General features: G+C 36.7%; 1 protein-coding gene across 9 annotated transcripts in view; it reads left to right on the forward strand.

Moving 5' to 3' along the window:
• The window catches only part of LOC130682144 (lysine-specific demethylase 6A-like), a 238,338-nt gene that overhangs the window by 121,740 nt on the left and 92,288 nt on the right, over positions 1 to 24,310 (forward strand). For all 9 annotated transcript variants that reach the window (XR_008995425.1, XM_057496299.1, XM_057496292.1 and 6 more), the window contains 4 exons: positions 276 to 481; positions 10,679 to 10,743; positions 10,820 to 10,894; positions 11,357 to 11,505. Coding sequence is in view for 8 of the 9 variants with exons in the window: in XM_057496299.1 (XP_057352282.1) it covers positions 276 to 481; positions 10,679 to 10,743; positions 10,820 to 10,894; positions 11,357 to 11,505 (495 nt within the window). In the remaining variant the exon portion in view is untranslated. The remainder of the gene's footprint in view (positions 1 to 275; positions 482 to 10,678; positions 10,744 to 10,819; positions 10,895 to 11,356; positions 11,506 to 24,310) is intronic.

A 24,310-nucleotide genomic window follows, 5' to 3' on the forward strand; every position in this document is an offset into this window, starting at 1 on the left:
GCAACAGTAGTGATTTAGGTTAGATAATAGAGGACCTTTTGAGTATAAAACATAGGAAAAGTAGATCATACTTGTAAGTATGCCATACTCTACTACATCATAATGGTTAACTCAAGTGCTTCAAGGGACTCCTGTGTAAATCTGATAACCACATGGCTTAAAGCAGTCTTCAGAGTACAGATGGGGCTTCATAAAGTTCCTTTTAAAATATTTTTGAAACATTTATTGTACCAAACACAGTTTTATTTTTTAACATAATGTATTTATTTATGAAGATCTTGGGCTTTTCTCTACCAAAACATTGGTAGAAGCTAATAATGAACATACAGTAGAGGTGAGGACACAGTTGTTACAACCAGCAGATGAAAACTGGGATCCTACTGGAACAAAGAAAATCTGGCGTTGTGAAAATAATAGATCTCATACTACAATTGCCAAGTATGCGCAGTACCAGGCCGCCTCTTTCCAAGAATCATTGAGAGTAAGTATTTGTTTCATAGAGGTTATTTTATTTGATAAATATATATTATCTTTGTAACAGTCTGTTCAGATAACTATGATTATAAATGCTTTAATTTACAAATTATTAAACAAATACTTAAAGTTATAGTTGATAAAGTACATGCTAATATGTAAAATATCATGTAATATGAAAAATTGAATTATCTTGTAAAGTAACCCCATATTTTTGAAATGTGTATATCTAGAATAGTTGCAGAATGATACTCTTATGAAGAAAATTATCTGGATGACACAGGTTCATTTGGTCACTGAAAACCTGTTTTCTGTTTTATTTTAAAAGAAAACTATCTCTTTTGGAAGCAAGTAGTCTTCCTATGTCAATTACAGTTTCTGCAGAAAATTATAATAGAATCAAAAATTTATAAAAAGTCACAAAATATATGGAAAGGAAAAAAATTTAAATCCACAGAATGATTACTAAAAAAAAGACTCATTAGGAATCAGCAATAGAGTTCCCTAGTAGTTGTTAACATGAGCTCTTTCAGAAAATAACAGTAATAGAAGTGAGATCACTAAATCCTCAAATACTGTTTCTCATGTCTCTTAAAATTTAAATTGTGAATTTGAACTGAGTACATTACATAACTTCAGTTCTCTTTAAAAATAATGTTGCAGATAGAGATTTTTCTTGAGCCATATTTCTTTTTTTTCTAAATTAAAGTATCATTGATAGACAATCTTACACTTTCACAAAAAAAACTGGTTTCAACATTATCAGGTCATTCCCCCTTTATTGTGGTCACTGTCTGTGTGCATAGTAAGATGCTATGGAGTCATTACTTGTCTTTTCCATGCTGTACTGCCTTCCCTGTGACCTGCCTATGTTCTGATTGTTATTTATAGTGCCCCTTAATCTCCTTCTCCCTCCCTACTCACCCTTCCCAACCCCTCTCCCTTGATAACGACTGGTCCCTTTGTGGTGTCCATGATTCTGCTGCTGTTTTGTTCCTTCAGTTTTCCTTTGTTTTTATACTTCACAAATGAGGTAAATAATCTGGTACTTGTCTTTCTCCGCCTGGCTTATTTCACTGAGCATAATACCCTCTAGCTCCATCCATGTTGTTGCAAATGGTAGGGTTTGTTTTCCCCTTATAGCTGAATAATATTCCATTTTGTATATGTACCACATCTTCTTTATCCATTCATCTGCTGCTGGAGACTTTGGTTGCTTCTATGTCTTGGCTATTCTAAATAGTGCTGCAGTAAACAAATGGGTGATAATGTCTTTTTGAATCTGCAATCTTGTTTTCTTTGGGTATATTCCTAGAAGTGAAATTCCTGGATCAAATGGTATTTCCATTTTGAGTTTTTTGAGGAACCTCTATGTTGCTTTCCACAATGGTTGCGCTAGCTTACATTCCCACCAGCAGTGTAGGAGGGTTCCCCTTTCTCCACAGCCTCGCCAGCATTTGTTGTTCTTAGTCTTTTGGATGGTGGCCATCCTTACTGGTGTGAGGTGATACCTCATTGTAGTTTTAATTTGCATTTCTCTGATAATTAGCGATGTGGAGCATCTTTTCATGTGCCTCTTGGCCATTTGAATTTCTTCTTCAGAGAAGTGTCTGTTCAAAACCTCTTCCCATTTTTTAGTCAAGATATTTGCTTTTTAAGTGTTGAGGCATCTGAGCTCTTTATATATTTTGGGTGTTAACCCCTTAGTGAATACACCATTTACAAATATATTCTCCCATACTGCAGGATGTCTTTTTGTTCTGCTGATGGTGTCCTTTGCTATACATAACTTTTTTAGTTTGATGTAGTCCCATTTTTTCATTTTTGCTTTGTTTCCCTTGACCAAGAAGATGTGCTCAGAAAAAGTTCTAATGTTTATCTTCACGAGATTTTTGCCTATCTTTCTTCTAACAGTTTTATGATTTCTTTTCCATGTCTTCTTTGTATGGTTTTGGAAGACAAGTTGGGGGTTAATTCTTACATTTGATCAATGTAAGTCATGTTTTTTTTCATTTCCTGTTTTCATAATTTCTTCTTTAACTTTGGTTTTCTGAGGTTTGAACAATAAATGCCTACATTTAGATTTTTGGCAGTTATACTGCTTGGTTTTACTCTTAATTATTCATCTTCTATGGTTTAATGGCTGTCTTTAATTTTCAAAAATTCTGAGTAATTATTTCTTATCAAACTTTTCTTTTGTTCATTTCTTTTTTCTTCTTTTCTTTTGCCAGTTCCAATATGTTACTCTTTTTGTAATTTCCCCACAGTCTTTGGATATTCCGTTTTGGGTTTGTCTTTGTTTTTCACTCTTTTTTCCTTACTCTTCAGATTTTTAAGTTTGAGATATCCTCGAATTCAGAAATTCCTTCCTCAGATATTCTACCAATAAACCCATAGAAAGCATTTTCATTTCTGTTAATATTTTTTATCTCTAGTATGTTTCTTGTGTGGGATTTTGGGGTTCTTCATAAAAATTTCCATCTGCCTGCCTGCATTGCCCCTCTGCTGTATTACACTTTCTGCTTTGTCAGTCAGAATCCTTTGCATGTTAACTTCACTTGTTCTAAGTTCCTCATCTGATGATGCCAGCATCTGTGCCAATGTGAGACTAGGCAGATGCTTGCTTTGCTCTTCAAACTGTTTTTCTGCCTTTTCCTAAACTTGTAACTTTTTATTCAAAGATGTTCATGTTTTACTGAGTAAAGGAAACTACTTTAAACAGGCTTTAGTGATGTGTTTGTAAAACAAAGGGGTAAGGGAGGTATTCTGTAATCCTATGATTAGTTAGGTCTCTGTCATTCAGTGAACCTGTACCTCTGTACTTAATTTAATAGTGCTTCTTTGCTAGTGTATTTACCTGCTTAAAGTGGGACAAGAAGTGTTAAGAGTGGGCTGGAATTCGGTATTGCCTTTCTCCCTGTAGTTATATCCTGATTAAATCCCAGAGGGATGGACTCTTGTTTAGTAGTTTCCTCTTAAGGCAAGTGTTGTTAAAAATAACTAAATACTCCTGGGCATTTCAAAATGGCACCTTTTTACATCTTCCTGTAATAATTAGAGGGTGTCATTCTCTATATTTTCTGTAAGGACCTACCTGGTCAAACTTGCAGGTAAAACTGACAGTATTAATGGAAGGCCTTCAGTTAGTATGCCCACTGGAGATTTTAAATTAAACATGCCCACACTAAGTCTCTGAAACACTGTCGGTTACAGTTCATAGTTTACTACACATCAGCATTGGTTTCCAGGTTTTTGCTCCCATTGTGATTTTTGTTACTCAACTTGATCAAAGTTTGAAGACAACAGTTTGCCTTCCCTCCATTTCTAATCCAGAATTGTTGATTTGTCAGTTTGTTCACTTTGTAGTATTTCTGGGGACAAAGAAGCTACTTCTGGGATTCGTACATGCCCAACTAAGTCCCTTGTCAGTTACTTAACTTGCAAATATTTTCCTTGTTCTGACAACTGTTCCTATTTTTCGATGGTGTCCTTTGAAGCACAAATTTTCTTAATTTTGATGAATTACACCTTTTGTTTCAATGTTTTTAACTTTGGTGCCACAGAAATCATTGCTCAATCTATGATTGTGCCAATTTATTTGAATGTTTTAAGTCTTTTTTTTTTTGCATCATTAATCTACAATTACATGAGCAACATTATCATTACTAGACTGCTCCCATCACCAGGTCACCCCATATACCCCATTACAATCACTGTCCATGAGTGTAGTAAGATGCTGTAGAATCACTACGTGTCTTCTCTGTGTTGTACAGCCCTCCCCAGGACCCCTCAACCCCACATAATGTCTGCTAATCATAATGCCCCTTTTCCCCCCTTGTCCCTCCCTTCCCACCCACCCTCCCCAGTCCCTTTCCCTTTGGTAACTGTTAGTCCATTCTTGGGTTCTGTGATTCTGCTGTTGTTTTGTCCTTCAGTTTTTTCTTTGTTCTTCTACTCACATATGAGTGAAATCATTTGGTATTTGTGTTTCTCTGCCTGGCTTACTTCACAGAGCATAATACCCTCTAGCTCCATCCATGTTATTGCAAATGGGAGGATTTGTGGATTTGTTTTTCTTCTTATTGCTGAATAATAATCCATTGTTTATATGTACTACATCTTCTTTATCCATCTACTAATGGAGACGTAGGTTGCTTCCATTTCTTGACTATTGTAAATAGTGTTGTGATAAACATAGGGGTGCATCTGTCTTTTTCAAACTAGACTGCTGCATTTGTAGGGCAAATTCCTAGAAGTGCAATTCTTGGATCAAATGGTATTTCTATTTTGAGCTTTTTGAGGAACCTCCATATTGCTTTCCACAGTGGTTGAACTTGTTTCATTTCCACCAGCAGTGTAGGAAGCTTCCCATTTCTCCGCAACATTGCCAACATTTGCTGTTGTTTGTCTTTTCGATAGTGGCGATCCTTACTGGTCTGAGTTGATATCTCATTGTGGTTTTAATTTGCATTTCTCTGATGACTAGTGATGTGGAGCATCTTTTCATGTGTCTGTTGGCCATCTGCATTTCTTCTTTGGAGAACTGTCTGTTCAGCTTCTCTGCCCATTTTTTAATTGGATTGTTTGTTTTTTGTTTGCTTAGATGCATGAGTTCTTTATATATTTTGGATGTCAGCCCTTTATTGGATCTGTCATTTATGAATATATTCTCCCATACTGTAGGGTACCTTTTTGTTCTATTGATGGTGTCCTTTGCTGTACAGAAGCTTTTCAGCTTGATATAGTCCCACTTGTTCATTTTTGCTTTTGTTTCCCTTGCCCGGGGAGATATGTTCATGAAGAAGTGTCTCATGTTTATGTCCAAGAGATTTTTGCCTATTTTTTTTCTTAAGAGTTTTACGGTTTCATGACTTACATTCAGGTCTTTGTTCCATTTCAAATTTAATTTTGTGTATGGGGTTACATTTTCATTCTCTTCCATGTATCTGTCCAGTTTTGCCAGCTCCATCTGTTGAAGAGACTGTCATTTCCCCATTGTATGTCCATGGCTCCTTTATCATATATTAATTGGCCTTATATGTTTGGGTTAATATCTGGATTCTCTGTTCTGTTCCACTGGTCTGTGGCTCTGTTCTTGTGCCAGTACCAAATTGTCTTGATTACTATGGCTTTATAGTAGAGCTTGAAGTTGGGGAGTGAGATCCCCCCCATTTTACTCTTCCTTCTCAGGATTGCTTTGGCTATTTGGGGTCTTTGGTGTTTCCATATGAATTTTTGAACTATTTGTTCCAGTTCGTTGAAGAATGCTGTTGGTAATTTGATAGGGCTTGCATCAAATCTGTATATTGCTTTGGGCAAGATGGCCATTTTGATGATATTAATTATTCCTAGCCAAGAGTATGGGATGAGTTTCCACTTGTTAGTGACCTCTTCAGTTTCTCTTAAGAGTGTCTTGTAGTTTTCAGGGTATAGGTCTTTCACTTCCTTGGTTAGGTTTATTCATAGGTATTTTATTCTTTTTGATGTTATTGTGAATGGAATGTTTTCCTGATTTCTCTTTCTATTAGTTCATTGTTAGTGATTAGGAAAGATAAAGATTTCTGTGTGTTAATTTTGCATCTTGCAACTTTGCTGAATTCCAATATTAGTTCTAGTAGTTTTGGAGTGAAGTAGGGTTTTTTATGTACAATATCATGTCATCTGCAAATAGTGACAGTTTGACTTCTTCTTTACCAATCTGGATTCCTTGTATTTCTTTGTTTTGTCTGATTTCCATGGCTAGAACCTCCAGTATTATGTTGAATAACAGTGGAGAGAGTGGGCATCTCTGTCTTTTTCCCCATCTCAGAGAAAACCTCTCATTTTCTTGCAATTAAGTATGATGTTGGCTGTGTGTTTGTCATATATGGCTTCTTTATGTTGACGTACTTACCCTCTACTCCCAATTTCTTGAGAGTTTTTACCATGAATGGATGTTAAATTTTGTCGCATGCTTTTTTCAGCATCTATGGAGATGATCATGTGGTTTTTGTCCTTTTTGTTTATGTGGTGGATAATGTTGATGGATTTTTGAATGTTGTACCATTGCGTCCCTGAGATGAGTCTCATTTGGTCATGGTGTATGATCTTCCTGATTTGTTTTTGAATTTGGTTTGCTAACATTTTGTTGAATATTTTTGCATCTACATTCATCAGAGTCATTGGTCTGAAATATTCTGTTCTAGTGGGGTCTTTGCCTGGTTTTGGTATTAGGGTGATGCTGGCTTCATAGAATAAGTTTGGAAGTATTCCTTCCTCTTCTAGTTTTTGGAAGACTTTAATGAGAATGGGTATTATGTCTTCTCTGTATGTCTGATAAAATTCTGAGGTAAATCCATCTGGCCTGGGGGCTTTACTCTTGGGTAGTTTTTTTATTACCCCTTCAATTTCATTGCTGGATAATTGCTCCATTTAGATTTGTCTTTCTTCCATGGCCTGTCTTTGAAAGTTGTATTTTTTTAGGAAGTTATCCATTTCTTCTAGGTTTTCCAGCTTGTTAGCATATATGTTTTCATAATACGCTCTAATAATTCTTTGTATATCTGTTGGGTCCATCGTGATTTTTCCCTTCTTGTTTCTGATTCTGTTGATATGTTTTCATTCTCTTTTCCTCTTAATAAGTCTGGGTTGGGTCTTATCTATTTTGTTTATTTTCTCAAAGAACCAGCTCTTGATTTCATTGATTTTTTTATGTCTTATTCTTCTAAATTTTATTTATTTCTTCTCTTCTCTTTATTATGTCCCTTCTTCTGTTGACTATAGGCCTAATTTGTTCTTTTTCCAATTTCATTAATTGTGACTTTAGACTATTCATTTGGGATTGTTCTTCCTTCTTTAAATATGCCTGGATTGCTATATACTTTCCTCTTAAGACTGCTTTCGCTGCATCCCACAGAAGTTGGGGCTTTGTGTTTTTGTTGTCATTTGTCTCTATATATTGCTTGATCTCTATTTTAATTTAGTCATTGATCCATTGATTATTTAGGAGCATGTTGTTAAGCCTCCATGTGTTGCGAGCATTTTTGCTTTTTTTTTTTTCCCAATTCATTTCTAGTTTTATCCCTTTGTAGTCCAAGAAGTTGGTTGGTAGAATTTCAGACTTTTTGAATTTACTGAGGCTCTTTTTGTAGCCTACTATGTGGTGTATTCTGTAAAATGTTCCATGTGCACTTGAGAAGAATGTGTATCCTGCTGATTTTTTGTGTAGAGTTCTATAGATGTCTATTAGTTCCATCTGTTCTAGTGTGTTGTTCAGTGCCTCTGTGTCCTTAGTTATTTTCTGTCTGTGTGTATGTGGATATGTCCTTTGGAATAAGTAGTGTGTTGAAGTCTCCTAAAATGACTGATTGCTTTCTGTTTCCTCCTTTTATTCTTTAAGTATTTGTTTCACATATGTTGGTGCTTCTGTATTGGGTGCATATATATTTATAAATGTTATGTCCTCTTGTTGGACTGACCCTTTTATCGTTATGTAATGTACTTCTTTATCTTTTTTAGTTTCTTTGTTTTGTAGACTAGTTTGTCTGAGTTTAGTTTTTCAAGACCTGCTGTTTTCTCCCTGTTGTTTTCATGAAATATCTTTTTCTATCCATTTACTTTTAGTCTGTGTATGTCTTTGGGTCTGTGGTATGTCTCTTGAAAGCAGTATATAGATGTGTCTTGCTATTGTATCCATTCTATTCTGTGTGTTTTGATTGGTGCATTCAGTCCATTTTCATTTAAGGTGATTATTGAAAGATATGTACTTATTGCTATTGCAGGCTTTTGATTCGTGGTTATGAAAAGTAGAAGGGTGGCTTCCTTACTGTCTATCCGTCTAACTTAACCTTCTTATTAAGCTATTATAAACGCAGCCTGATGAGTCTTTATTTCTCTCAGTAATTATTCCTTGTCCTCCATTCTTTATATATTAGGTGTTTTATTCTGTAGCCTTTAGTGTTTCCTTTGACTGCATTTGTGCATAGTTGATTTTATTTTTTGCCGTTAGTATTCAGTTGGTCTGTCTTTGCAGTAATTTTATTCTCTCTGATGACATCTATTTCACCTTAGGAGTGCTTCCATCTAGCGCCATCCCAGTTAAATATCCCATAGAGGTGGTTTGTGGGAGGCAAATTCCCTCAACTTTTGCTTTTCTGGGAATTGTTTAATCCCGCCTTCATATTTAAATGATAATCATACTGGATCCAGTATTCCTTATTCAAGGCCCCACTGTTTCATGGCATTCTTCTCTTATCTTTATTCATGCTATTCTCTTCTGGCCTTTAAGATTTCTGTTGAGAAGTCTGATGATAGGTTGAAGGGTTTTCCTTTGTAGGTGACCTTTGTTCTCTCTGTTGCTGCCTTTAATACTGTCCTTGTCTTTGATCTTTGCCGTTTTAATTATATGTCCTTGTCTTTGATCTTTGCCATTTTAATTATTAGATGTTTTAGTGTTGTCTTCATTGGGTCCCGTTTGCTGGGTGTTCTGTGAGCCTCCATAATCTCAGATGCTCTTTCCTCCCCCAGTTTGGGGAACTTTTCAGCAATGATTTCTTCATACTTTTTCTCTCTTCTTCTTCTGGTACTCCTATAATGTGAATATTGTTCTGTTTGGATTTGTCACTCAGTTCTCTTAATATTCTTTCATTCCTAGAGATCCTTTTTTCACTCTGTGCTTCAGCTTTCCTGTATTCCTGATCTCTGATTTCTATTCCATTAAGTACCTCTTGTCCCTCATCCAGTCTGCTCTTAAGTCCTTCCAGAGATTGTTTTATTTCTGTATACTCCCTCCCTACTTGCTCCTTTAGCTCTTCCATATTTCTGTGTAGGTCCATCAGCATGGTTATGACCTTTATTTTGAATTATTTTTCAGAAAGATTGGTTCAATCTATCTCCCCGGGCCCTCTCTTGGGCATTGTCTCGGTAATTCTGAATTGTACCAAATTCTTCTGCCTTTTCATGTCGAAAAGGTAGCTGTAGGTAGTTAGCATGTATATCAGCTGGGAGAACAAAGCCCTTTCCTGCTTGCTGGTCACCTTGCCCTTCTCTGCTGCCTGTGTCAGTTACCTGCACTCCTTGAGCAGCCTCCACATTAGTCCGCTAAGCTCCCCTTTGCAGATTTACCATCAGGATAGCCCTGAGCCCTGTGGGTAGTAGCAGGCACAGCAGCTGTGTTCTCTTTCGGGTCCTTGCCCGTTGCCCTGGGTTCTGCCTGCACTTCACAGCTCCCTGCTGGCGGCAACCTTTATGTCTCGCCCTGGCTGCTGTCAGCTGGGAGGAGATTCTGGGCTGCTGCTGGGGGTGTGGCCACTCCAAGGCTGTTCTGCTGCTGTTGTGTGCTTGTGTAGCTGCTCCTGGGCTGCTCCATCGTTGCCTTGTGAATGCGTGTCCCCTCCCAACAACAGACTACCGCCGCTGCTCTCCGGCTACTGGGCAGCTGTGTCAGTGGCTGTGCCGGCCAGAGGAACGCCTGGCAAGCTTCTTATTGCTATGAGGAGCTTCAGAGCTGTGCTTCTGCCCAAGGGGTTAGGACACCTGGAGTTTCTCTGGATTCCCAGCTGCTGGGCTGAGTGTTCTTCATCGTTTCCATCCAGCTGTGAGGCCCCTGCTCCTTTAAGACTTTCAAAAATACTCGCTTTTCTGTTTTCCCATGCGAGCCAGTTATGGGGCCCTACTCGTACATTTGCCTTTTCCATTTATCTAATATCTAGCACACCATGAAGTGTGTGTCTGTGCTCCCAGTGTGGATTACTAGGGCTGGTTTTTTAGCAATCATGGGTTTTCACTCCCTCCCCACTCCAACTCCTTTCATCCTGCTGGAGAGCTGGGTTTGGTGGAACACTTGTGTCCTGCCAGACCGCGGCTTGTTTCTTACACTCTTTGTGAGATGCTGAGTTCTTGCTGATGTAGATGTAGCCTGGTTGTTTTACCATATCCTCTGGTCTCTTTTTTAGGAATAGTTGTATTTGTTGTATTTTCAAAAATATATATGGTGTGGGAGGAGATTTCTGCCATCCTACTCATGCTGCCATCTTGGCTCTTTTCCTCATGTTCTTTTTTAAATACGGTTATTGAGGATATATTTTGGTAAATAATGCATGAAGAAACTTAATTTTCAAATTGTAGCCAACAAGACTCATGTAAACATAACTATTTTATTCACTTGTCTAAGGAAAATCTTAGCCTATAATAGATACTAAGCATCAATTTTTTGCTTAATATGTAGGAAGAAAATGAGAAAAGAACACAACATAAGGAATGTTCAGATAATGTATCCACATCTTCAAATTCGTAAGAAACTTTTAAGATTTTTACTAAGAATTTCTTTCCAAAAGACAGGGATTTAAATTTTTTTTTTTTTTTTAAGTTCTGAAAGGAGAAGGAGAGGACCTTTTAAAACTATAAAATTTGGGACCAACATTGACCTTTCTGATGAGAAAAAGTAAGTTATCCTGTTCTATGTCCATGAAATGCAAATAGGATTGCAGCATTGGAAATCACATGTTTTTTTATTTTGTCATCTGTAGTCGTCATCCTTTTTTATGTTGCCATTGAAGGCTCAGCTAAGAACACTAGCATTATGAAATTATTTTACTGATTTTTGCATTTAGATTTTTGTTACTGAAGAATATCACATTAATTTTACAAGTTTTTAAATAAAGAACACTTCTTTTCATTTGCCATGGCTATCTTAAATGTTTGTGATTTCTTATTTTTAGTGACCTACTTGTTTTCAGACTTTTTTCCTTTGGAAAAAGTGAAGCACTCAAGTGTTTTAACTTTAGAAGTATAATAATTGGAAATTTAAATGTTTTTTTCATTGATCACCAGGTTTCAAGAACATGGTTAATTCTCTTAAATATTTGCAGCAATGTTACAGTTTTGATCTGTTATTTTATTTCAGGTGGAAATTGCAGCTACGTGAGCTGACTAAACTGCCTGCTTTTGTGCGTGTCATATCAGCAGGAAATCTTCTAAGCCACCTTGGTCATACCATTTTGGGCATGAATACAGTTCAGCTCTACATGAAAGTTCCAGGGAGTCGAACACCAGGTTATTTTTATGAATAAGTCTTGTGTTATTGGAAAAAAGTTAATCTAATGTGAAATATATACATACAACCAGTTTCTTCCCAATTATAATTAAGCCCAAAGGATTTTAAAATCCTTTCACACAGGCAAAAATATTTGTAATTTTTATTGTAATTGAGCTTAGAATAGCTTCTTCAGTGCCTCTTTTATTGTTTTTATATGTGCACAAAAATAATCAGAAAAATTTAACATGGAAACAAAACGTCACTGTGAGTGAAGAAGTAAAGTAAAGGTTTTGTGTTAATCACATTGACTGCATGCTGTTTCCCAAAATTTTTTCACCACATTTCAGTAAAACCTCTATATAATGTTAACTGATATGCTTACTATTATAAAATAAAATTTCATTGCAATACTTAAAAAATATATGTGGCACTGATATTTTCTAGTCTATCCCATTATGTTACATTTTTGAAAATACAATTCAGAAACTTTTTATGCAAAAGTCAGCAAACATTTCTTTAAAGGGATATTATTAGCTAGTGTTTTAAGCTTTTGAAGCCAAGAGGTTAAATTCAGAATATTGTCTAGGTACCTATATAAAAGTAGGGAAAAAATACTGCTATGACTTCAATTGATCAAAGTCAGCATATGCAGTAATTGGTTTTTTTCTCCTGACAGGGAAATATACTTCCACTTTGCAGGTCTCTACATCAACGTTCCCTGTAATGAAAATCAGCTATAAGTGTGTATCTGTGAAAAATATTCCTTTAATGAGATTTTTATATGTTTAATCATTAAAAGTATCTTTTCACACAAATAGATACTGCCATGTACTTCTATCAAACTATGAACATACTTTATTGAACATATTTTAATTGGAGGAAGACAGCACAACCTGTTAATTCTTATACTTGATCTTTTAATTTTTTTTATTTGTTATTTTCCTTTCACATTTCATTGCATTTCTTTTAATCCTTTCTGATTGGAAGTCAGTCAGTTTGAACCTCACTCGCACAGAAAGCTTTTGCAATATGAAAATATACTATGCACCTGCAGTGAGATTTGAAAGATGGTGTGCAGCTCTTTGAGCTTGAAGAGTATGCATATTGCAAATGTTTGAGGGAATGGATATCTAGCTTGTTTAATTATTAACAGCACAGAAACTGTTTAATGCAGCTTAATAGCACATGTAAATAAAAAAAGTCTTTAAAATGACTTTTGCATCAGTTGCTTTGTACTTTTAGTTTGAAATTTTAAAGAATCATTGTGAAATTGAAAAAACTTGGCAGTGTTCAGTAAGTGGCTGATGGTTCTGAGTCAGAAATTTTCAGTTTCAGTGCTGAGTGCCCCAAAGATTGCAATACAACTTCACCGTTTTAATCCATAGCACAAGTCTTGACTGTCAGCTTCTATGTATGACAAAAATTCATAGAACTTAGATGTTCATTATGTCTTCAAGGAGTGAACACAAAGTATTTTTCATAAAATATCTGGCAGTGAATAATTAAATGCATAACCAAAGGCACTGTCATCTTACACTTTTTTAGATAGACTTTGTTAATTTTTCCAAATGAGCCTTTTGCTCCCTTCACACATATTTTCCTTATGATCAGTTTTGATACATTTTAGCAGATTCCAGTTCAGTAATTTTAATGTTTCTTCTGTCATTTCTTATTTGGAATTGGTTCTTCAAACAAAAACCTATCAGTTGAGTAATATTAGTAACGACTGTTGGACATTTTTTAAGGGACAAGAAACAACTCCTTGAAATGACTTACCTTTGTTATTTAATTGACTCTACTGATGTTGCTTCCAGTCTCTGGAAATACTTTACTTCCTCTAGAAGTATTTCTTCACCTGTTGCAATCAAACATCATTTAATTAACTCAGTGTCTATAAAGTGCTTTTCTTGCTTGGTCAGAACTAACTTTGGTTTCAGCTTTAATTTTCCTTTCCTTCTTTTTAAAATTTTGTGACATTGTGGTATGATGAGATGCTGTGCTTTAAATTTATTAATTTTTCTTTTTCCTATAACATAGCTTTAGTTATCAGCACTTTGGTAGTGTCAGTGTACATTTTAGAATAGGAAGGACATTGTTCCATAATAAGTACAATATTTTCCCATCAATGGAGAATACCATTTCACATTTCCACATGCTGTTTTTGTTTTGAGATAATGGATATGCTGGTAATTAAAAAAATAAAATGGGAAGTGTTCAAGTATGTGATACTTATGGCAGTTGAAATGCTGCTTAGTTATAACTTAATTGGTAGTTTGCTAGGCACCAGTGGAAAAGTGATGAGTGCATAAGGTATCCTTACAACTACTTAATCCTTATGTTGTATCCTGAAAACACAGTTAGGTCATAAACCAATCGTGTATCTGTATCCCATGCAAATCTTATGTACAAGAACATGAATTTGTCTGATGGGCCATAGTTTGTCATCAAAATCTTAGTTTCATCCATCACAATCTTCAAACATAATATCCATCACAAACTTAGTATCATCTTTTTATTCCTCTTTTATTGACATATAGAGTATGTAATGGAAGACTGTCCAGATATTTTACCACCTGTGAATTGTAGACTGTGGTTAATTTGAGCAGGTAGCCAGTGAAACTATCAGTGTCTACAGCCTACATGTCATCCTCATTTGTCATTTGGGACTAAGAGCAGCTATAGTTAAAAAACCAGAGAGCTTGCACTCTCACTGTATATTGCTTAACTAGTTTTTAAAAATAGGCTGTTGTGTGGGAGGAGCCAAAATGGCAGCAGGAGTAGACCAGTGGAAATCTCCTCCCAAAACCATATATATATATATATATATAAAATACAGCAAATAAAACTATCCCTAAAACAGAGACCAGAAGATACAGGACAACACCCAGGCTACATCTACACCTGTGAGAAACCAGCACATTGCAAAGGGGGTAAGATACAAGCTGCAGCATGGTGGGAACCAAGCGTTCCCACCCCAGCTCCCGCAGGAGTAGAGGACTTGGAGCAGGGACATAGAGGTAGCCCAGGACTGCTAAACACCCAGCCCTAGTCATCTGCATTGGAGCATAGACACACAGTGTGTGGGGTGCTGGATACTAGGGAAACAGGAGAGTGAGAACTGTGAGGAGGGCCCTGTAGCCGGTGCCCCTGGGACAAAGAAAAGCGAGTGCTCTTTGAGAGCCTTTAAAGGGACAGGGGCCTCACAGCTGAATGGAAGTGTGCCAGGACACTTAGCCCAACTGCTGGGAATCCTGGGGAACTCTTGGCACTCTCATTCTCTGCGCGGCAATACAGCTGTGAGACACCTCACAGTGATAAACAGCTTCCTGATCATTTCCCCTCTGATGCGGATCCACCATAGCAAAGGAACAGCCTGAGAGCGGCCATGCCCAGAGCAACCGCAGAGATTAAGTCCACAGTGGTACAGCAAGAATCAGAGACCCCATCTGCACACAGCTGCCCAGCACAAGCCGCTGAGGGCTGCAGTTCTCCCAGGAGAGGAAGGCCACAAACTAGCAAGAAGGGACGTTCTCCCAGCCAAAACACATGCCAGATCTGCAAAACAACATCTATCACCATGAAAAGGGAGAAGAATTTGATCCAGACCAAAATCACAGAGATAACCCCTGAGAAGGAGCTTGGAGAGATAGACGTGACCAATCTTCCTGAAAAAGAATTCAAAGTAAATGTCACAACCATGCTAATGGAGCTGCAGAGAAAAATGCAAGAGCTAATGGACAAAATAGGGAGGGAAAATAAAGAAATAAAACAATCTCTGGAAGGATTTAAAAGCAGAATGGATGAGATGCAAGAGGCCATTGATGGAATAGAAACCAGAGAATAGAAATGCATAGAAGCTGATGCAGAGAGAGAGAAAAGTATCTACAGGAACGAAACAATTTTTTTTTTTTATCAGTTAGAATAGATTTACATTTTTTTTTTTCAAGTGTACAACACAGTGATAAAACATTTATATACATAATTCTAGGTTCCAGCTATCACCCTACCAAGCTGTTACAATATCTTGACTATATTCCTTATGCTATACATTACATCCCGGTTACTTATTTATTTTACTATTGGAAGTCTGTCCTTTTTTTTGTGTGTGTGAGGGCATCTCTCATATTTACTGATCAAATGGTTGTTAATGACAATAAAATTCTGTATAGGGGAGTCAATGCTCAATGCACAATCATTAATCCACCCCAAGCCTAATTTTCGTCAGTCTCCAATCTTCTGAGGCATAACAAACAAGTTCTTACATGGAGAACAAATTCTTACATAATGAATAAGTTACATAGTGAACAGTACAAGGGCAGTCATCACAGAAGCTTTCAGTTTTGCTCATGCATTATGAACTATAAACAGTTCAAATATGAATATTCATTTGATTTTTATACTTGATTTATATGTAGATACCACCTTTCTCTCTTTATTATTTTTAATAAAATGCTGAAGTGGTAGGTAGATACAAGATAAAGGTAGAAAACATAGTTTAGTGTTGTAAGAGAGCAAATGTAGATGATCAGGTGTGTGCCTGTAGACTATGTGTTAATCCAAGCTAGACAAGGGCCATAAAACATCCACATATGCAGAAGATTTCTCTCAGAACGGGGGGGTGAGGTTCTAAGCCTCACCTCTGTTGATCCCCAATTTCTCACCTGATGACCCCCCTGCGACTGTGCCTGTCTTAGGTTGTTCCTCCCTTGAGGAATCTTACCCGTCTCTGGCTGGAACGAAACAATTTTAAGAGAAGTATGTGGCCATTCAAAAGGAACAATATCTGCATTATAGGAGTACCAGAAGAAGAGAGAGAAAAAGGTATAGAGTGCATATTTGAAGAAATAATTGCTAAAAATGTCCCAAAACTGTGGGAGGAAATAGTCGCTCAGACAACAGAAGTACACAGAAATCCCAACAGAAGGGACACGAGGACAACACCAAGACACATAATAAAAGAGCAAAGATCAAAGACAAGGACAGAGTATTAAAGGGAGCCAGAGAGAGAAAAAAGGTCACTTACAAAGGAAAACCCATCAGGCTATCACCAGACTTCTCAACAGAAAACTTACAGGCCAGAAGACAGTAACATGATATATTTAATGCAATGAAACAGAAGGGCCTTGAACCAAGAATACTATATCCAGCATGAGTATCATTTAAGTACGAAGGAGGGATTAAACAATTCCCAGACAAGCAAAAGTTGAGGGACTTTGCCTCCCACAAACCACCTCTACAGGGTCTTTTAGAGGGACTCTTGTAGATGGAAGCTCTCCTAAGGATAAATAGATATCACCAGAGAAAATAAAATCACAGCAAAGAAAGCAGACCAACCAAATACTAACTGAAGGCAAAAAAATAAAATCAACTACCCACAAAAGTAGTTAAAGGAAACACAAAAGAGCACAGAATAAAACCCCCACCATATAAAGAATGGAGGAGGAGGAATAAGAAGGGAGACAAGAAAAGAATCTCCAGACAGTGTATATAACAGCTCAGTAAGTGAGCTAAGTTAGGCAGTAAGATACTAAAGAAGCTAACCTTGAACCTTTGGTAACCACAAACATAAAGCCTGCAATGGCAATAAGTACATATCTTTCAATTACTACCCTAAATGTAAATGGACTGAAGGCATCAATCAAAAGACACTGAGTAATATAATGAATAAAAAAGCAAGACCCATCTATATTCTGCTTACAAGAGACTCACCTCAAACCCAAAGACATACACAGACTAAAAGTCAAGGGAAGGAAAAAGATATTCCATGCAAACAACAGGGAGCAAAAAGCGGTGTTGCAGTATTAATATCAGACAAAATAGACTTTAAAGAAAGTAACGAGATAAAGAAGGACATTATATAATGATAAAGGGGTCAATTCAACAACAGGATATAACCATTATAAATATATATGCACCCAACACAGGAGCACCAGCATATGTGAAACAAATACTAACAGAACTAAAGGACGAAATAGAATATAATGCATTCATTTTAGGAGACTTCACTACCCCACTCAATTCAATGGATAGATACGAGACAGAAAGTAAATAAGGACACAGAGGCACTGAATAACACACCAGAACAGATGGACCTAATAGACATCTATAGAACTCTACACCCAAAAGCAACAGGATACACATTCTTCTCAAGTGCACATGGAACATTCTCCAGAACAGACCACATAATTATAGGCCACAGAAAGAGCCTCAGTAAATTAAAAAAGATTGAAATTCTACCAACCAACTTTTCAGAACACAAAGTAATAAAACTAGAACTAAATTGTGCAAAGAAAGCAAAAAGGCCCACAAACACATGGAGGCTTAACAACATGCTCCTAAATAATCAATGGATCAATGACCAAATTAAAATAGAGATCAAGCAAAACATGGAACCAAATAACAAAAACACAAAGCCCCAAATTCTGTGGGATGCAGCAAAAGCAGTTTTAAGTGGAAAGTATATGGCAATCCAGGAATATTTAAAGAAGGAAGAACAAACCCAAATGAATAGTCTAATGTCACAATTATGGAAATTGGAAAAAGAAAAACAAGTGAGGCCTAAAGTCAGCAGAACAAGGGACATAATAAAGATCAAAGAAGAAATAAATAAAATGGAGAAGAATGAAACAATAGAAAAAAATCAATGAAACCAAGAGCTGGTTCTTGGATAAAATAAACAGAATAGATAAGCCTCTAACCAGGATTATTAAGAGAAAAAGAGAATCAAAACACATCAGCAGAATCAGAAACAAGAAAGGAAATATCACGACGGACCCCATAGAAATACAAGGAATTATTAGAGAATACAATGAAAACCTATGCGCTAACAAGCTGGAAAACCTAGAAGAAATGGACAAGTGTTTAGAAAAGTACAACATTCCAAGAATGACCAAGGAAGAAATGGAAAATCTAAACAAACCCATTTCCAGCAAAGAAACTGAAGTGGTAATCAAAAAAACTACCCAGGAACAGAACCCCCAGGAAAAATAGATTTACCTTGGAGTTCTTTCAGACATACAGAGAAGACATGATACCCATTCTCCTTGAAGTTTTCCAAAAATAGAAGAGGAGGGAATACTCCCAAACTCATTCTATGAAGCCAACATCACCCTAATACCAAAACCAGGCAAAGACCCCACCAAAAAAGAAAACTAAAGACCAATATCCCTGATGAATGTAGATTCAAAAATACTCAACAAAATATTAGCAAACCGTTTTAAAAACACATCGAAAAGATCATACAACATGAACAAGTGGGATTCAGCCTAAGGGTGCATAGATGGCACAACATTCAAAAATTGATCAACATCATCCAACACATAAACAAAAAGACAAAAACCACATGATCATCTCCATAGATGCAGAAAAAGTATTAAACAAAATTCAACATCCATTCATTATAAAACCTCTTAATAAAATGAGTATACTGGGCAAGTACCTCAACATAATTAAGGAGATATATAATAGGCACACAGCCAACATCATCATACTGAACAGTGAGAAGCTGAAAGCCTTTCCTCTGAGATCAGGAACAACACAGGGATGCCCACTCCCCACTATTATTCAACATAGTACTGGGGGTCCTAGCCACGGCAATTAGAAAAACAAAGAAATACAACGTATGCAAATTGGTCAAGAAGAATTTAAACTGTTACTCTTTGTAGATGACAGGACATTGTACATAAAAAACCCTAAAGACTCCATCCCAAAACTACTAGAACTGATATCGGAATACAGCAAAGTTGCAGGATACAAAATCAACACACAGAAATCTGTGGCTTTCCTATACACTAACAATGAACTAATAGAAAGAGAAATCAGGAAAACAATTCCATTCACAATTGCATCAAAATGAATAAAATACCTAGGAATAAACCTAACCAAGGAAATGAAAGATCTGTACCCTGAAAACTATAAGATAATCTTAACAGCATTTAAAGAGGACACTAGCATATGGAAACTCTTCCCATGCTCTTGGCTAGGAAGAATTAATATCGTCAAAATGGCAATCCAAAGCAATATACAGATTTCATGCAATCTGTATCAAATTACCAACAAAATTCTTCAATGAACTGGAACAAATAGTTTAAAAGTTCATATGGAAACACCAAAGACCCTGAATAGCCAAAGCAATCCTGAGAAGGAAGAATAAAGTGGGGGTAATTTCACTCCCGAACTTCTAGCTCTACTACGAAGCCACAGTAATCAAGACAATTTGGTACTGGCACAAGAACAGACCCACAGACCAGTGGAACAGAATAGAGTCCAGACATTAACCCAAACATATATGGTCAATTAATATACAATAAAGGTGCCATGGACATACAATGCGGAAATGACAGTCTCTTCAACAGATGGAGCTGGCAAAACTGGACAGCTACATGTAAGAGAATGAAACTGGACCATTCTCTAACCCCATACACAAAAGTAAATTCAGAATGGATCAAAGACCTGAATGTAAGTCATGAAACAACAAAACTCTTAGAAAAAAGCAGGCAGAAACCTCTTGGACATAAACATGAGCTACTTCTTCATGATCATATCTCCCCGGGCAAGGGAAACAAAAGTAAAAATGAACAAGTGGAAATATATCAAACTGAAAAGCTTCTGTACAGCAAAGGACACCATCGATAGAACAAAAAGGTACCCTACAGTATGGGAGAATATATTCATAAATGACTGATCTGATAAAGGGTTGACATCCAAAATATATTAAGAGCTCATACACCTCAACAAACAAAAAGCAAATAATCCAATTAAAAAATGGGCCGAGCTGAACAGACCGTTCTCCAAGGAGGAATCAGATAGTCAAGAGACACATGAAAAGATGCCCACATCACTAGTCATCAGGGAAATGTAAATTAAAACCACAGTGAGGTATCACCTCACACCAGTAAGGATTGCCAGAATCCAAAAGACAAACAACAAATGTTGGAATGGCTATGGATAAAGGGGTACTCTCCTAAACTGCTGTTTGGAATGTGAACTAGTTCAACCATTGTGGAAAGCAGTATGGAGTTTCCTAAGAAATTCTTAATAGACATACCATTTGACCCATCAATTCCACTCCTTGGAATTTACCCTAAGAATGCTGTAGCACAGCTTGAAAAAGACAAATGAACCCCTACGTGTATTACAGCACTATTCACCATAGCTAAGAAATTGAAGCAGCCAAATTGTCCATGAGGAGATGAATGGATAAAAAAGAAATGGTACACATATATACAATGGAATATTATTCAGCCATAAGAAAAAAAATCCTACCATTTGCAAGAACATGGGTGGAGCTCGAGGCTATAATGCTCAGTGAAATGAGCCAGGCAGAGAAAGAGAAGTACCAAATGATTTCATTCATATGTGGAGTATAAGAACAAAGAAACACTCTAGGAACAAAACAGCAGCAGAAACACAGAATCCAAGAATGGACTAACAGGTACCAAAGGGAAAGGAACTGGGGAGGATGGATGGGAAGGGAGGGATTAGGGCAGGGAAAAAGAAAGGGGGTATTACTATTAGTATGTGTAATGTTGGTGGGGGCATCGGGTGGGCTGTACAACACAGAGAAGACAAGTTGCAATTCTACAACATCTTACTATGCTGATGGAAAGTGACCGTAATGGCGTTTGTGGTGGGGACTGGGTGAATGGGGAGCTGAGTAAACATAATGTTTTTCATATAATTGTAGATTAATGATAAAAAAATAGGCTGTTGCTAGTTCATAAATCAGTAAAGGTTTGCAACTTTGTTCATTGCAACCTAAAGAAAAGCTTCTCAGAAGAAATAATAAAACATCATTTGGTTTTGGGCTAAAATACCAGCATTTCAAAAGAAACTTCAAGCACTTGGATATACATCCAAGTCAAGGAGTATAGAACCCATGGCTTAAATTGTTTATTCCCTGGCTATTATTGGAAATTCATTTATGTGACATTTTTTCATCTATGTTTTTGTGAAGTGGGAAATAGATTCAGCAATTTTTAATAAATGGCAAAAGACTTAAGATCTTGATCTACTTTGTGAGTAATAATTCCCTTGTAGACAAAAATTTCATGCCTCAAGTTTGTTTTTTTCTGCTATACATACTATTAGATTAAATTTTTAAGAGTCATTTCAATTTGAAATTTTCTCACCCAATTTGGAATCCTTCGTTAAAGTAAATTATGAAAATTAATCAAAGGAAATGAAAAGTGTTTAAGTTAAAATCTAGGGTGGAGAAACAATACTTCACAGATAACCACTTTGCCATTAGTACTAAAAATTGGTTAGGGATTTTTATTTGTATAGTATCATTTCTTCTTGTGGAATCCTAGAGAAATATGCACTCTGTTTTAGGTTGGTCACTGTATTTTGAAGAAACATTGATTCCTATTTATTTCATAAAGCTTTTTGTTCCTGTTCTTTCAGTATATAGACATGTTACCCACATGAGAGCTTACATTCTTTTACGTCATACGTAGTAAGTTAGGAAAAATTCAGATTACCCGTAGTAATTTTTAAGAGGGTTTTTTTTCAATGGTTGGTTGGTTGGGGGGGTTCTTTTGTTTAGTTTTCTTCTCTCTCTTCATTACTTTTGATTTTGGTATCATTAATATACAAACACATGTGCAACATTTTGGTTACTAGAGTCCCCATTATCAAGTCCCCACTACATACCCCATTTCAGTCACTGTCCATAAGTGTAGTAGGATGCCATATAGTCACTACTTGGGTTCTGTGCTGTACAGCCTTCCCATGCCCCCCGCACACCTCCCACATTAGTGAGTGCTAAATCAGAGTGCCCCTTATTCCTCTTATCCCTCACTTCCCTCGCACCCTCTAACATTCCTTTACCTTGCGAAACTGTTACTCCATTCTTGGGTATGCGAGTCTGCTTTCATTTTTGTTGCTTCAGTTTTTGCTTTCTCCCTATAGTCCAGTGATGAGTGAAATCATTTGGTAATTATCTTTCTCTACCTGCCTTAATTCACTGAGCATAATACCCTCTAGCTCCATGCATGTTGTTGCTAATGGTAGGATTTGTCTTCTTCTTATGACTGAGTAATATTCCATTTTGAATCTGTACCACATCTTATCTCTTCATCTTCTGATGGACACTTACATTGCTCCATTTTGTGGCTGTTGTAAATAGTGCTGTGATAAACATAGGGGTGCATCTGTCTTTTTCAAACTGGGCTGCTGCATTCTTAGAGTAAATTCCTAGGAGTACAATTCCTGGGTTAAATGGTATTTCTATTTTGAGTTTTTTGAGGAACCTCCATACTATTTTCCACAATAGTTGAACTAATTTCCATTCCCACCAGCAGTGTAGGAGGGTTCCCCTTTCTCCACAACCTCGCCAACATTTGTGGTGGTTTCTGTTTTGGATGGTGGCGATCCTTACTGGTGTGAGGTGATATCTCACTGTGGTTTTAATTTGCATTTCTCTGATAATTAGCGATGTGGAGCATCTTTTCATGTGTCTGCTATCTGAATTTCTTTGGAGAACTGTCTGCTCAGCTCCTCTGCCCATTTTTATAGGATTATTTGCTTTTTGTTTGTTGAGGTGTGAGAGCTCTTTATGTATTTTGGATGTCAAGCCTTTATCGGATTTGTCATTATGAACATATTCTCCCATACTGTAGGATACCTTTTTGTTCTATTGATGGTGTCCTTTGCTGTACAGAAGCTTTTCAGTTTGATATATTCCCACTTGTTCATTTTTGCTTTTGTTTCCCTTGCCCAGGGAGATATGATCATGAAGAAGTCACTCATGTTTATGTCCAAGAGGTTTTTGCCTCTTTTGTTTCCAAGAATTTTGTTGTTTCATGAATTACATTCAGGTATTTGATCCATTTCAAATTTAATTTTGTGTATGGGGTTAGACAGTGATCCAGTTTCATTCTCTTACATGTAGCTGTCCAGTTTTGCCAGCACCATCTGGTGAAGAGGCTGTCATTTCCCCATTGTACGTCCATGGCTCCTTTATCATATATTAATTGACCACATTTGTTTGGGTTAATGTCTGGAGTCTCTATTCTGTTCCACTGGTCTGTGGTTCTGTTCTTGTGCCAGTACCATATTGTTTGATTACTGTGGCTTTATAGTAGAGCTTGAAATTGGGGAGTGAGATTCCCCACCACCACCACTTTATTCTTCCTTCTCATGATTGCTTTGGCTATTAGGGGGTCTTTGGTGTTCCCATATGAATTTTTGAACTATTTGTTCCAGTTCGTTGAAGAATTTTGTTGGTGATTTGATACAGATTGCATGAAATCTGTATATTGCTTTGGGTTGGATGGCCATTTAGACGATTACATGTAGCTGTCCAGTTTTGCCAGCACCATCTGGAGAAGAGCATGGGAGGTTTCCATTTGTTAGTGTCCCCTTTACTTTCTGTTAAGATTGTTTTATAGTTTTCAGGGTATAGGTCTTTCATATCCTCGGTTAGGTTTATTCCAGGTATTTTATTCTTTTTTTTTTTTGTGAGGGCATCTCATATATTTATTGATCAAATGGTTGTTAACGATAATAAAATTCTATATAGGGGACTCAATGCACAATCATTAATCAACCCCAAGCCTAATTCTCAACAGTCTCCAATCTTCTGAAGCACAACAAACAAGTTCTTACATGGTGAACAAGTTCTTACCTGGTGAATAAGTTCTTACATGGTGAACAGTGCAAGGGCAGTCATATCACAGAAACTTTCGGTTTTGATCACACATCATGAACTATAAACAATCAAGTGAGATTTTATTTGTTTGATTTTTATACTTGATTTATATGTGAATCCCACATTTCTCCCTTATTGTTATTATTATTCTTTTAATAAAATGCTGAAAT

The sequence above is a fragment of the Manis pentadactyla genome, chromosome Y (genome assembly GCF_030020395.1).
Source record: "Manis pentadactyla isolate mManPen7 chromosome Y, mManPen7.hap1, whole genome shotgun sequence".
Classification (NCBI taxonomy): Eukaryota; Metazoa; Chordata; class Mammalia; order Pholidota; family Manidae; genus Manis; species Manis pentadactyla.